General features: G+C 47.8%; 1 protein-coding gene across 4 annotated transcripts in view; it reads right to left on the bottom strand.

Moving 5' to 3' along the window:
- PCSK6 (proprotein convertase subtilisin/kexin type 6) overlaps positions 1 to 14,664 on the bottom strand; it is a 188,424-nt gene that overhangs the window by 66,418 nt on the left and 107,342 nt on the right. For all 4 annotated transcript variants that reach the window (XM_047766897.1, XM_047766900.1, XM_047766896.1 and 1 more), the window contains exons 9-11: positions 13,177 to 13,277; positions 9,225 to 9,328; positions 7,232 to 7,349 (exon numbers count right to left, since the gene is read on the bottom strand). In XM_047766897.1, the coding sequence (XP_047622853.1) occupies positions 7,232 to 7,349; positions 9,225 to 9,328; positions 13,177 to 13,277 (323 nt within the window). The remainder of the gene's footprint in view (positions 1 to 7,231; positions 7,350 to 9,224; positions 9,329 to 13,176; positions 13,278 to 14,664) is intronic.

Raw genomic sequence — 14,664 nt, 5'->3', positions numbered from 1 at the left:
GCAGCAGCTTCCATCGCCTGTTGTATGTGGCATCTGAGTCAGGGAGAAGAGGTAGCTGCAGAGCTGAGGACCATGACAAGGGAGGGTCATCCAGGAAGGCCAACCAGAAAGTCAACCAGGAAAACCCTTTCACTGACCTTACAAAGGGTCATGAGTGGATGGAGAGGCGTTAATCTGGATGAACTTATTAGACTGTAGGAAAGCAACTCAGTACATGGGAGGGAGGGCCCAGAGTGAGCTGTATGGGGACAGCAAGACGGTTCTGACTCATTTCTTAGGTCTAGGTCCCAGGATGAACATTCTTGGTAGGATGATCCTAAGAGTCTAAAGCAGAGATTCCATGACTTTCTTACTCAGTTAGTTCACACTGTGAATTCTCCTTAGATGATATTACTTTTGATGATCAAACCACAGTAAATCATTCAGGCTGGAAATAAAGTGCAACTTAAAAAAGAGAGAGAGAGACTAATCCAGTACATTAATTTAGACAATGCTGCCCATGATTAATTGGGCTATAATACGGTGTTTTAAACAAAATGTTTAAATTTACAGCATATGTTTTTCTTCTATGTGAAATTAGGGGGCTAAATTAGCTGGCTTTAAATATTCCTTCCACTTCGAAATTCAACTGGATAGGGAGTAAAAAAGACAATAAAATAACACAATCCATCCTCATTATCATGATTCTACATTTTCAGATTCACCTACGCAACTAAAATTTATTTATAACCCCCAAGCCAATACTTGTGGTGTTTTGTGGTCATTTTCATACAGAGAGGCCAAATATCTGAGCTGCCCAATGTCTGTGTTCCCAGCTGAGACTGAGTAAACTCAAACTGCAAACAAGTATCCTTCTTGTGGTCTACTTAATGCCATGTTTCTCACATTTTTTTTTGCTTTGCGTTGGTGGTTTCACTGATTAAAATGGCCCCGAGCACAGCGCTGCAGTGCAGGAAGGTGTTCTAAGCACAGGAAGGCACTGATGTGACATAGAGAGAACAAAAGCCATTGTTCAGGCCTGAGTGACAGTGCAGCTGACCATGAGCTCAATGTCACTGAGTCAAGTATATATAGTAAAGTATCTGTATAAAACAGAAACACGTATAAAACAAGTTTCTTTATTGATCAGTTGACACACACGTAGTGACCAGAGGCTCCCAGGAACCTCACCTGTGTATTTCTCCTAGGAGCGATGGTTCTACACTCAAGAAGTCAGTATTTGTGAGGACTTCATGACTACTGTGAACAATGAGAATCGCTGCATCATTCAAGTTCAAATGCTCATCTTAGAAGTAGGGAACATTTACAACTGGGGAGAAACAGGTTTGCAGTAGATGTAAACTACCACACTTGGAATGGATAAGCAATGGGGTCCTACTATACAGTGCACGGAACTATGTAATTTCTTGGTGGAGAGCATGATGGAAGACGGTATGAGAAAAACCTGTGAATATGATATGTATGACTGGGTCACTATGCTGTATGGAAGAAATTGACACAACACTGTAAATCAACTATACTCTAAAAAAATACACGAAGGCAGACAAGGGCTGCAAGAAAACAGTTAACTGAAGGGATATCAAGAAACAGAACAGGAGTTCCCATTGTGGCTCAGTGGTTAGCGAATCTGACTAGGAACCATGAGGTCACGGGTTTGATCCCTGGCCTCGCTCAATGGGTTAAGGATCCAGCGTTGCTGTGAGCTGTGGTGTAGGTCACAGATGTAGCTTGGATCCTGTGTTGCTGTGGCTGTGGTGTAGGCCGGCGGCTACGGCTCCGATTTGACCCCTAGCCTGGGAACCTCCATATGCCGCGGGAGTGGCCCAAGAAATGGCAAAAAGCCAAAAAAAAAAAAAAAAAAAGAAACAGAACAAATGTTGAGGGCCCAGGTGTGGTTCACCCAGGGCCTGACTGCAGAGCATCCCACGAGCTGCCTTAGGGCCCCCGGGCCTATGGAGGAATGAGCCAGGAGTACGGACCTCATACAGTACTAGGTGTACACAGAGCTGGATGCCCTGGAGAGGGGACTGGAGTACAGAGCCAGCCTGAAGGAAAGAGGGGCTTCTAGCTTCCTGAAGAGATGAGAAACCAGGCTGTGTGCTGCAACCCTGCAGGGCCCTGGGGTCAGGCGGTGTGGGTCCAGCCACGCAGGTACTCGATCAGGACTCAGTGGCCATGTGGCTTCCCCACTAGTTCAGATAACCTGCTGCAGAGAAGGCACTGGGGTCTGGCCTTTCAGGTGCTGGCAGCTGGCTAAGGCTGGAAGAGCCTGCAGGCAGCAAAGCCAAGGTGCCTTCCTGACTCCCAGCTGGCTTGGACACCAGGAGACAGAGGAAAGGTCTACTGGGGGATGTGCAGGTCCTCAACTCAGTTCCGTCTCACCTGAGCTCCTGCCCAGAGGGGCATCCAGAGCCCCACCACATCCCAGCCCTGGGCTGTGTCTTAACTCCTTTCAGCCTCAGTTTCTTCAGGAGATAAAAAAATTCCTAAACCCACCCCTTTGTTAGGGGTTTTGAATGAGTGAATACACACAGAGTGCTCAGAACAATGCCTGGCTCATAGGAAGTGTTGGACCACCATCCATCAGACTTACTATGTATTTACTTACTTACGATGTAACAGAGCTGTTGTAAAATGGTCTAGTTTAATGAAATACCAGACGAGTAGGCAGTATTTGGTTAATCCACAGTTGAGTTCCTTTTTTCAGTTCTAAAACATCCAATATCTTTTATCATTATTATTATTATTATTATCATTATTATTATTACTATTAAAGAATAGTTGATTTACAATGTTTCATCAGGTTCTGTTGTACAACAAAGTGACCCAATCACACACATTTCCCTGTGCTGTATAGTAGGGTCACAGTTAATTCGTGAACATCTGAAAAAATAGACGGGGGAGTTCCCATCGTGGAGCAGCAGAAATGAATCCGACTAGGAACCATGAGGTTCTGGGTTCGATCCCTGGCCTTGCTCAGTGGATTAAGGATCTGGCATTGCTGTGAGCTGTGGTATAGGTCGCAGACACGGCTTGGATCCTGCATTGCTGTGGCTGTGGTGTAGGCTGGCAGCAGTAGCTCCAATTCGACCCCTACCTAGCCTGGGAACCTCCATATGCTGTGGGTGCGGCCCTAAAAAGCAAAAATAAAAAATAAAACAAAAATAAAAATAGATGCTCTGCTCTCTATATAACTCTTTTAATATTCAAAGGAACACATCCTAAAAATTCAAAGCTTATAGATTTGGAGTACCTTCTCGTGCGGTGGGTGAATTCTTTAATAAAAGACAAGCCACACTAAATCATAAACTGTCCAAATGGTAAACTTCCAAACCTGCTAAAGTTGAGGAAGAATAGGTAAGTCCTTTTTGCTTTTAAAGATTCTTTTATTGTCTTTCCTGCATAAGTAGGGAGGTATGGATGTCATAAACTGTTTGGCTGCAGCCTGGGTTTCTAAGACATAAGGGAATGCTCGCTAGAAAATCCTAAGTGCCAAATAAGATACTTAAAAGCTGGACCTCTTTTCCATTCATGGGAATTATACTAAGCTTGAATTTCTTTTTCACTTTTAGAAAGGTTATAAAAGTGTCTATTTTATCCTTCTCTATCTGACACCTACAGACTTTAAATAATTTTGCACAGGCTGGTGTCACCAGTCATGGTCCTATTTACCTTCCTTTAACTGACAAAAAGTTCTAAGATTTAAAACCATTTGTGCCCAAGACCTGGCAAGAATGTTCTCTACTTGGGTCTGAATGTCACGAGAGAGCCTTGGGCGCAACACCTATTTTTTAAAGTACTTGCCAAGTTCAAGAGCTTCCCCCTCACTGCGGCCCTGAGATTCTACACTCACTGAAAGCTGCCTAGAAGGTGCTTTGCCCTGTGGGCATTGTGCAGGTGGGTCAGATACCACAGCCTGTTCTGGGAGGGGGATGCTGTCCTGGGTTGGGGTGGGTGACAGGCTGTAAGGAGCTGGCTTGGGGAGATCTGGCTGTGCCTTGGACGAGGGACCCTGGCCCCCTCCTCACCATCCCTACCCCTGCAGGCCTCTCTCCCGGCCTCTCCTGGGGGCTCCCTGACCTTTTCCAGGACCTTAATTGGGAACTTCTCATTGTCTCTTGGGAAGGAGAGCCAGACAGAGACAGGCTCATCCCCTACCCCCAGTCCCTAGATGTATAGCATCGGACTAGAAATGCTGATGTACTGTGGGGATGTCTGCAAGGCCAGAGGGGAATGAGTGCACCTTTGATGACCAGTCCGTGATGGTGGCCTGGCTCTCCCCACATAGCTTGGGTCCTGTTGTGCTGCTGGCCTTTCTGTTCTTCTTGGTCTGAGCCTGACTTAAGGGCAGGGAGGCTGGTGCTGGACAGAGCAGGCCGGTAGAGGGGCACCAGCTGGTCCTGAGGGTCCTCCAGGGCACAGTGGGTGCAACACGCGTGTCTGAACACAGGCAGGGCCCCAGGTGAGATCTCAGAGAGGGCAGCCCTCTGACTCCCCCAGTGATTCTGAGATCATCTCCCTGAATCAGGCCATACTGCTGCGGAGAACAGCCAGGTCAGGGCCGAGGGGTGGCAGAGGCTGAGAGGTATCACTGCTCTTCACTCCTGCCCTGCCTGTGACCATGGGCCCCAGGCTTCCAGCTCAGAGCCCCACATGACGTCTCTACAGAAATGGCAGGTGTGGCCACAGTCCCCACCAGGATGCTTCTACTTAAAGCCAATGAACACTGTTCTCGGAAGGTCACACTAGGGTGTCATGGTCATTCTACTCAGGAGGAAAGGCAGGGAAATGTGTCCCATGGGTTTGGCACGTTCAGAGTCTTAGGATTCCACCGTAAGAAGAAGAAACCAGAAAGCAGCCAAGAGAGTGGACAGCTGCCTGGGGGACCCTGGACCAGGAAAGGTGCGTGGAGAGGGAGCAGTGAGAAGGAGAGGGAGGGCAGGCATGTGGGAAGACCTCCTTTCATTCCTAAGCCAAAGGATCCCAGCAGCTCAGGCAGAGCTACTCGTAAGGCCTGATGAAGCAAACTGGCAGTAAGCATCAGAGGCCCTCAGTGGCCCTGACTCAAGTGACCCCGGCAGGCAGGCTGGGCTCACATTCGGGAGATAAGGCCGATAGGCTTAAATCAGGCATCTGCCTCCAATGAAGGAACATTTGGCTCTCTGTCTATCTGTCTTGGCCCTTATGTCCTTGGGAACAATTGAATATGCAGTTGAGCAAGTGGTTTGGGACAGAAGGTTGGCTGAATATTCCAGAAAAAGTCTGAAACTGCTAAATGTAAAGATGATTTTCCCTTAGAAACAGAAGTGTGATTCTTCCCCTCTGCTGGAGTTTGCGGAAACCTTTCTTCCCTCAAAGGACAGGAACAATGTCGTGCTGTGTGTTACGGCTGCTCCCCTCAACCCGTGCCGTCTAGACTCGGTGCACTAGCACTTAAAAAACAAAATAAAATAAAAATAAAAACAACCCTTCGCCACCTAGGCACCACTCTCCCATCTTAAAACTATTTCTGGCAGGAGAAGAATGCTTCATTCAGGAGCTGCCCCAACGGGAGGCCAGTGGGAGGGAAGGGCTGCATTCTGGACACAGCCACCCAGCAGACGGCAGCCTCGAGGGCAGGACCCGGCCTGGGAGCCCAGCACGTCACCTTCCCTGGAGCTCGAGTATCTGCCTGCCAGGCTTTTCCCAACCAAACGACCAAGCAAGAGAAGCAAAAGGCTTCCTTTATCTCTGAAAACCTTCCGCTTTCTTCTGAATCTGACAGTCTAAGGCTCCCCAGAGAAAATGATGCATTCAAATGTCATGACTGAGACTTGCCTGCTGGCCAGCCAGCTCCTCAGGCCTTGGAAGGACTACCTGGTAGTCTTCACAATCAGCAGCAGGAGAGAAATGCAATTTCTCAAAAGAGCCTTCTGTGGCTAGGCAGCCAACAAATATTTTCCGAATCCCTACCATATGCAAAGCGTCGGCAAGAAACACTTCTCTCAACATTTCATAGCAAAAGGCATACTGTAAGAGACAGATGCCTTTAAGGAAGGGGCAACCTCAAAGAGAGTGAGCTATATGTACTGATAAAGCAAGCATCACTTTTTTTTTTTAAGAATCACTTTTCATCACCTCATCATTTCTTTTTTCAAACACACATTTTCCAAAGGTAATAAATAGTTAGAAAAACATTCCATTCTTCATCCAATTTTTTTTGTCTTTTCTAGGGCCGCTCCCGCAGCATATGGAGGTTCCCAGGCTAGGGGTCTAATCAGAGCTGTTGCCGCTGGCCTACGCCAGACCCACAGCTACGTGGGGTCTGAGCCACGTCTGCGGCCCACATCACAGCCCATGGCAATGCTGGACCGAGCAAGGCCAGGGATTGAACCCGCAACCTCATGGTTCCTAGTCGGACTCGATAACCACTGAGCCACAACGGGAACTCCTTCATCTGATTTTAAGGCCTAGAGAAACACCATTCTAAAAAGGGTAAAAAGGAGAGTGGCAACAGCAGAATTCAGGCAAATAATCTAATTACCTCTCCTAATGGAACAGTGCTTTTGCTAGTTTATTTAGTTTACAGCTGATTTTTTAAAAACAAAAATTTTAATGAACAAACACAACAGATTTAGAATAACTTTTTAAAAAGGGCAATGCTAGGAGTGCTCCAACCATGGGAGAAAGATGAAGACAGAACCCTCTAGCACACTGCACAGGGCTAGTTAAAATCCTTTAAAGTGCTTAGACCTTAAAGTTATGCAAGTCCAGATTAAAGTGACACAGCCCTGCCGTGGACCTTGGACACCAAGCCCTCCTGCACCAAAGAAGCAGATGCCACTGCCACCCTGGTCACTGAGGGCCCTCGTGGCAGGTGGAGGTGACTGAGAGTGTATTATGGATGAGAATTTCCATTTCTAGGCTGGGGGCTCAGGCTGAGGGATGGACGCCCAGTACAGAGCCATCTATAGAAGAGGAAACTACAATGACAGCAAAAGGCTTCAAAATTGATCATGGATTAGGTGATTCCTTTTCTGGCTTTACAATACAGAAGAAAAAAATGTGGAACGTACATATACACATTGCAAGAGTGCAAATATACACACACGCATTCTCACACACACACACACACACACACACAAGCCTGTCCCCAAAGATGTGCACAGGAATGTGTGTATGAACACCTATCCATCCCCCAAGACACCTTACAGCAGAGTCAAAATGGATATGCCCCAAGGGCCAAGCTCACCTGGGCCTCTTGTCTGTGACGGCGACGCAGGTGTGCTGGGAGGGCACTGCTGTCCACTTCTTGGCCTCCATGACGAGGGCTTCTGCATCCACCAAGCCAAATCCATAGAGGTGGCTGACTGAAGAGACAGAGCCTTCAGATCCAGCTCCCCACTCCCACCACGATTCAGGGACAGACCATCTGCGTCCCTTCAGGGCTGCAAGGGTCCCTGGCCAGGTCCTGGGAGCCCCAGGCTGCAGAATATGCCCTTCTGAGGATGGCTCCAAAGTCCCAGCTGCTTCTCTCACTCTCTCTGAACTGAACTCTTTCAGGTCAAGAGTGAGGGCCAGAAAACACACCCCATTTTGATGCAAAGCAGAAGTGTCGAGAAGGCCTAGTACTTTCTTTTTGTAAGATGAGGATGAATTTCTTTGTATTAAAGGGACTTCTTGCCATTTGCACTCCCCAAATCTTGAACCAGACAAGGAAAACAAAACCTGAGGAGTCCCCATTGTGGTTCAGTGGCAATGAGTCCGACTAGTATCCATGAGGATGCAGGTTTGATCCCTGGCCTCACTCAGTGGGTTAAGGATCCAGTGTTGCTGTGAGCTACTGTGTAGACCACAAGACGCAGCTCAGATCCTACGTTGCTGTGAGTGTGGTATAGGCTGGTAGCTGAAGCGCCAGGTCACCCCCTAGCCTGGGAACTTCCATATGCCATGGGTGTAGCCCTAATAAGACAAAACCAAAAACAAAAAAAACAAAAACCAAAAAAAAACCAAAAACAAAACAAAGCACCTGAGACCCTTTGGTTTGTGAAACCACAACGTGCAATAAACACAATAAAACCAGGCTCTGTTCATGAACTCTTTTGCCATTTGCTTTCCCTGCTGAATTTCCAGAGATCTCAGGGAAAATAGCATCGCATACACAGGCTGGCCCCAGCCAGTGTTTAACTTGGCCAATGAAGGAGAATTTCAAAGTTAAATTTAAGAGGCAAGGTCGAGAACTAGATACAATCTCTTTTCCTATTTAATTAGGCCGAAATTGAAATGTAGGTCAGCTCTTGTTACAGCACGCCACTGCCACCAACATTCCTGCAACAAAGATGTATCAGGCCTAATCAATGGCCTCCTTATTAAAAGGAATGTACCCTGGACTCAGGGTAACAATGCTTGACCTACATTTTATAGACAGTAGTATCAAGCTTGGTGTTGAAATAGCTGGACCTGAGTTAAAGAAAAGAGAAAAAAAAAAAATCCCGTAACATTCCATGGCTGAGTGTACATCTTTTTCAAGTATCTCTGATAAGAAGCAAGATAAAGCCGGTGGCACAGCCCTATAATTACCTGCTAAAGAGGCTCAAAATACCTGGGTTATAAGCCCTGACCGTGGGTTATTCCATGGTACCTGGGTCTGTCTTAGGCTGTGTTGGGGAAGAGCCCTTTTAAAACACAAGGGCTTGCTGACAGAAGTTTAATAGTTAGATAGTAACTTACATAACTATCTCATTGTCTTCATTGGATAGATGAGGAAACCAAAGGTCAGTTTCAAAATCATAGAGCTACCCAGGGCTAAGAATGCAAGTTGCCCTTAGGTGGCACATAAACAAACATCATTTATCTTAATAATTGTGGGTTCATTTTAAAGTGCATTAGAAGAAAATAGAACTATACCTCAAGCCCATGATTAACTAGATGTAACAGAGTTTCCTTTTAAAACATATTTCTTTACGTAAAAAAAAAGTAGGCAAGCTAATTTAAAGAGAGCTATAATCAATACTGGTACAGGTAGTCCCTGGATGTGGCAAAAGTCACGAAGTTTAGGGAACTCAGAACTGTAGTGACCTTAGGATACTTATCTTAAACTGCTGGATATATACTTTTCATTCCTGTGCCATACAATTAATGCTATTTGGGGATTGTTTTTGAGAAATTTCTGTCCCCAGAGGTCAATCAGAGGGCCTGCCAGGATGGGGGTGTGGACCCGCCCAGCCCCAGAGTCTTGGCCGCACCTTTATGACCAGCACCATTCACCTTCCAGTCGTTTGCTTTGAGGTGGGCCGGCCTGGACGTCTTCACCAGCAGGTGCTGGACATCCCTCCAGGTCAGCTGGCTGCTGCAATGACACAAAGCAGGTAGCTGTAGCTCACAGCAGTCAGAAATGCTGGCAGCCAGGCCCATCAGAGGTGGGGTGTCAGCAGCCGGCCTCACTCCTGGACTGGAGGAAGCCCCACAGGCTCCACTCCTTGGCAACGGTTTACTTCACAACCTCTTTGTAAGGAATGGTTTCCAGTGATTAAATCCCAAGATAAGACAATACAATGGGTGACCTAAAACCCCAGCAGTAAAGCACAGCCTTGCCACCCAGCTCCACCTGCGTTTGTATAGGGCTCTCTAGGAAACTCATGGATCAGCAAGTGTTGAGAGAATCTGGGCTACTCCTCCCATGATGAGCAAATGCCCCATGTGCCAGAGCCCACACGGCCATCACCTGCCAGGCCCTAGAATTTGAGATTTTAGTAATTCTAAATATATAATATATTCATTTGGGGGCAGAGTAGATGTATTTCATTAAGGGGACACTTACCCACTATTAAAAATGCATAGATCAAATATCTAAGATACATTTTCCTGCCTTTCTAACACTTCTGAAAACAAGGAAACCTTTTACAGTGAAGCTCTCAAAAACAGCCCACAGCATTAGGACCTGGTCACAGACATGCACGTACACTCCTTGAGTGGGGCCTGTACCACCTCCTCTCGCACAGCACCTCCCCAACCCGCAGTCGTCACAATTATCTTTGTGTGTGTGTGTTTACAAATGCGCAGAAAGAGTCTTTATCTGAACTGTTTTTAAGTGTACATTTCAGAGCCATGAAGTGTATTATTCACCCATCTTTGCACTGTCCATCTTAACCAACTGAACCTCTGCTCTCACTAAACACTGACCCCCCCCCCCACCCCTCCTCCCAGCTCTGGCACCCCCACCTTATGTGTCTCTATGAATGTGATGACTCTAGGCACCATTCAAGTGGAATCACTCAGTGTGAGTCCTTCTGGGACTGGCTTAGTTCATTCAGCGTGATGAGCTCCCTGTCCATCTGTGTTACTGTGTGTGTCGGAATCTCCTTCCTTTTCAAGGCTGAACGACACTCTGCTGTCTGTACAGACTGCATTCATCTATCCGTGGACACCAGGGCTGCTTCCACCTTTTGGCTATTGAGAGTAATACTGCTGTAAACATGTGTGAAACATCTCTCCTCTCTGCTTTCAACCCTTTTAGGTGTATACCCACAACTGGGACTGCTGGATCATGTGGTACTTCTTTGTTGAACTGAGGAGCCATCACACCATTTCTCACAGCAGGTGCCCTATTTTACTTTCTCAACAAATACCCTGTCTTTGCCTATTTCCTATTAGAAGCTCACCCTGGCCTGAGTCTTGGGGGACATGTGTACTCCTCCCTTGGGGCTCCCACTCTCCAGGTTCCAGCTCTGGCCTCCCCTGGTTTCTCTACCATGTGCTTGGTCCCCTCTGCCATGGCTGGTCCCCAGTCAGTCTCTAGGCTCCTGGCTGCCTCATCCCAGCTATTTCTATCAGTCCAATTTCTAGAACTTTCCCTGGTATAAGCTAACCTACCATCCTCCCCTTATTGACAGCCCCCCCGCCGAGGACCACAACCAAACTCATTTTAGAGGAGGATTCTGAGGTCCCAAGTGGCCCAAGGCTTTGTCCTCTGGGGGAGAGGCACAGGCATGGGCTTTGGAGTCCAGACAGCAGATGCATCTGCAGCCCTTTCCCCTACATGGCTGGACTGTCACCGCTCATGTCCATGGGGCCCACCAAGGATGGAGAAAGCCAGCCCCCCTGGGGGCCCAGCAGAGGTGCCAGGAAGCATGAGCTTCAGAGCTGATGACAGAAAGGGAGGATGTTAGAAATCATTCTACTAGGAGGCAATCCATTTCATTTTTGATGGTAGTAATGAAGTCACAAATATACCTGTAGGGAGACACGTCTAAGAAATGGTGTTTAAAATGTTTTTGAATGAAAAAGGGATGGGGAAGATCAAGACTGCCCCCAACGGTGGCCGGCTATCAGAATGTCCTCACGCATGAGGCAGCCTCCTCATCCTTCTGATACACTGTCTGCAGGCCTCCTGCACCCCTGAGAGCTTCTCTCCCGGGATGGCCTGGCTTTGCCCTGCCTCCTTTCACAGTGGAAGATCTGCTCGCAGGAGCAGCGGGTGCATGGTCCAGACCTTTGAGCTCCCCCAGCCTCCAAACCTCCTCAGATCAGGCAGGGCCCCGGGTCACACCCGGTTCCTTCCTCAACCAATCCTATGTGTTTAAAGGCTCTAACTTGACACCGTTTCTAACAAAGTTTGCTTTACTTGCCATCTGTAAAATTCTGGGGTTGGGGGGTGTTGCTAAAATGATGAGGGAGGTGGAGAGTGCAGAGGTTAATGAGGCCAAGTTTAATGTGACAATCCGGCATGAAATGGGATTATTTTCTATTCCAAAATTCCTTGCCTATTTCCAATAAGGAGTGAAAGAAAATGAATTGCTACGTATGGGAATGTAACTTTTTACACAAGTAACTATTTTGCGTTTTTAAAATGAGCCTCAGAGCACAGAAGCTAATATTTTGGCTTGAAAGTCTGAAATATTTAGCTGTTTCTTTGTTAAATAGGTAGTACCTGAGTTTTAGACTCTTTCTCTTGATGAGAATCAACGAGCAAACATACATAACCAGAAGGATTTCAGCAATTCAAGTACGACTTTTGAATCATTTAGAATCTCATCTACAGCAAATGACTACTTCAAAGGGCTGGGTTGTTCTAAGCCAATTTTGGTATTTAAACTAAAATCTGTTTTTTGACATCAAGACTGAAAAACTCAAAAACAAAACAAAAACAGAAAAAACTCTCTTTTCTGACCTCTCCACACACTAACAAGTCTAGCGTTTTTACTCAGCTTGCAACAGATCCCCACTGTATTGTCAATTTATGAACTACAGTTGATCAAAGTTAGCTGTCGGCCTACAGTGCGATTTGGGTGTGCAGTGCGAAAGCGGACGCGGGCTTGGGGCTCGGGCCCAGCAGCTCCTTGTGCTCCTACAAAGGGCAGGAGACTGTGAGCTCTACAAAGGAAGAGAAGGGAAGGAGCCACTTCATGACCACTAAGGATGTGGACCTTAAAAAGGAAGAAATGCTGACACCTGCTATGACAGGGATGAACCTTGAGGACATGATGCTCAGTGAGATCAGCCAGACACACACGGGCTAATAGTGCGTGATTCCACTCATCGGAAGTCCCTAGAGGAGTCAAATTTGTACAGACAGAAACTAGAACCAGGAGCCGAGGGAGGGAGATGGAGAGTGTTATGGGCTGAAAATGGGTCCCTTGCCCAAATTTCCACATTGAGCCCTGACCCCCAAGACCTTACTTAGAACGTGACTGTATGGGGAGAGAGAGAGAGGGTCTTTAAAGAGGTGGATAAGGTGAAATGGGGACGTGATGGTGAGCCCTGCTTCACTGCAACTGGTGTCACATACAGGGATCTAAATGCACACACAGAGACAGCCACATGAGGGCACAGGGGGAAGATGCCATTTACACATCAAGGAGGGAGGTCTCAGGAGAAACCAGCCCCTCCAGCCGCTTAATCTCAGATATCTAACCTCCAGACTGGATCATCTACTCTGCTGCCAAAGCCCCGTCTGTGGTCTTTAGCTACAGGGGCACTGGCAGACAATCAAGGAGCTGTTTGATGGGTGCAGGGCCTCAGTCGGGACAGGTGATAATATTCTGTGGATGGCTGGTGGCGACAGTTACCCAACAGTGGCATGTGCTTAGTGAACTACACATTAAAAATGGTTTAAATGGTAAATTTTATACTACCTGTATCTCACAATAAAAACCTTTTTAAAAAAAGGAAAAGAAGGGAAGGCAGGTGGGAACTTACTTTGCTTCCAAAGCCAAGGCAATGATGCCAGCCACCATCGGGGCTGAGACTGAGGTCCCGGTGTGGCCATCGGTGCAACGCTGGCGCAGATCTGTGGTGACCTGGTTGGGGGGCAGCAAGAAGCTGGATCAGAGGCAACTCAGGACGCAGCCCCTGGGCAGGTGTGACCTTGGTGATTGAAGAGGCACTATGCAGACACACCTCTGCAAGGGAGGTTTCCTCTGTTTCTGGCATCTGGCACTCCCTGCAGGCACAGGCTGATCATGGGGCGGAAACAGGGGGTCAGAGCCACCCACCCTCACTCTTACAGATGTGCCCTGAGACTCGACAGAGAGATGGAATGAAACAGAGGGGCCCCAGTGGCAAGAACCCCCTGCCTAGGCGCACATCAACAGCCCCCAAGTCAACCCCGGACTTCAGAGCAGGAGGAAATGCACTCAAGTGCCAGGTGGCCCAAAGAGCATTTCTACCATGTGCCAGAGGTCATAGGTCAGTCAGAGAAGGTCACAGATCACTCTCTACCAGGAGTTCCCCTTGGGTAGTTGACAGCATGTCAAAGTACCCAGCTCTGGCTATAAGAGAAGCCATACTTGGAGTGTCCCTGGTGGAGGGGGGGACACTGATTCTGGACCTCAAATGGCTCAGCCTGTCTGCACCTTCTCTTTGAGCTGAAAAGGAGAAGTATCTACTGGGTTGGATGGGATTCCAGCCCTAGTGTGACTCTCATACATTTTGCAGCTGGAATTAAGGCTGCTAACTGGCTGACCTTAAAACAGGGATTTATCCTGGATTATCTGGCAGGCCCAATGTAATCATAGCGCCCTGGAAAGTCTGTCAGAGAGATGAGCACCCGACCCTCACTCTGGCTTTGAAGAGAGCACGGGAGACACAAGCCAAGGAACATGGGTGGCCGGCAGAAGCTGGGAACAGCCCTTGGCAGCCAGCCCTCAGGGAAACGGGAGCTCAGTCCTATAACCACAAGGAACCACACACTGCCAACAACCTGGATGAGCAATGAACAGCTTCTCCCCGAGGGCCTCTGGAAAGGAACTCAGCCCAGTCAACACCTGGACTTCAGCCTCCTGAGACTCGGACCATAGCCCTCCTGGAGGCTACCGTACTTCTGACGTACAGAACTGTGAACATCTGTGCTGTTTCAAGCTGCTAAGCTGGGGATAATTTGTTGTGGTGGTAACAGCAAACTAATACACGGGCCAACTGCAAGGCTCCATGAGCCCAGCTGTAAAACCCTTGGGAAAGAATCCCTGCCTGGTGACAATCCAGATCCTCCTTCAAACAGAGCATCTTCCTTCATCACAGTTCTGCTGGGCCAGCAATTGCCACTGAAAGGCATCCAGCCCGTGCCACACACACACACACACACACACACACACACACACACACACACACGAAGATTCGACAGGAATGCTGGCAGACACTGGTCTCCTCCCCAGTCCTTGCTCAGCAGGACTGAGGCACCTTGACGTC

The sequence above is a fragment of the Phacochoerus africanus genome, chromosome 2 (assembly GCF_016906955.1).
Source record: "Phacochoerus africanus isolate WHEZ1 chromosome 2, ROS_Pafr_v1, whole genome shotgun sequence".
Taxonomy (NCBI): domain Eukaryota; kingdom Metazoa; phylum Chordata; class Mammalia; order Artiodactyla; family Suidae; genus Phacochoerus; species Phacochoerus africanus.
Note: the sequence above shows the minus strand (reverse complement) of the source record. Positions and strands in the feature narration are given on the sequence as shown.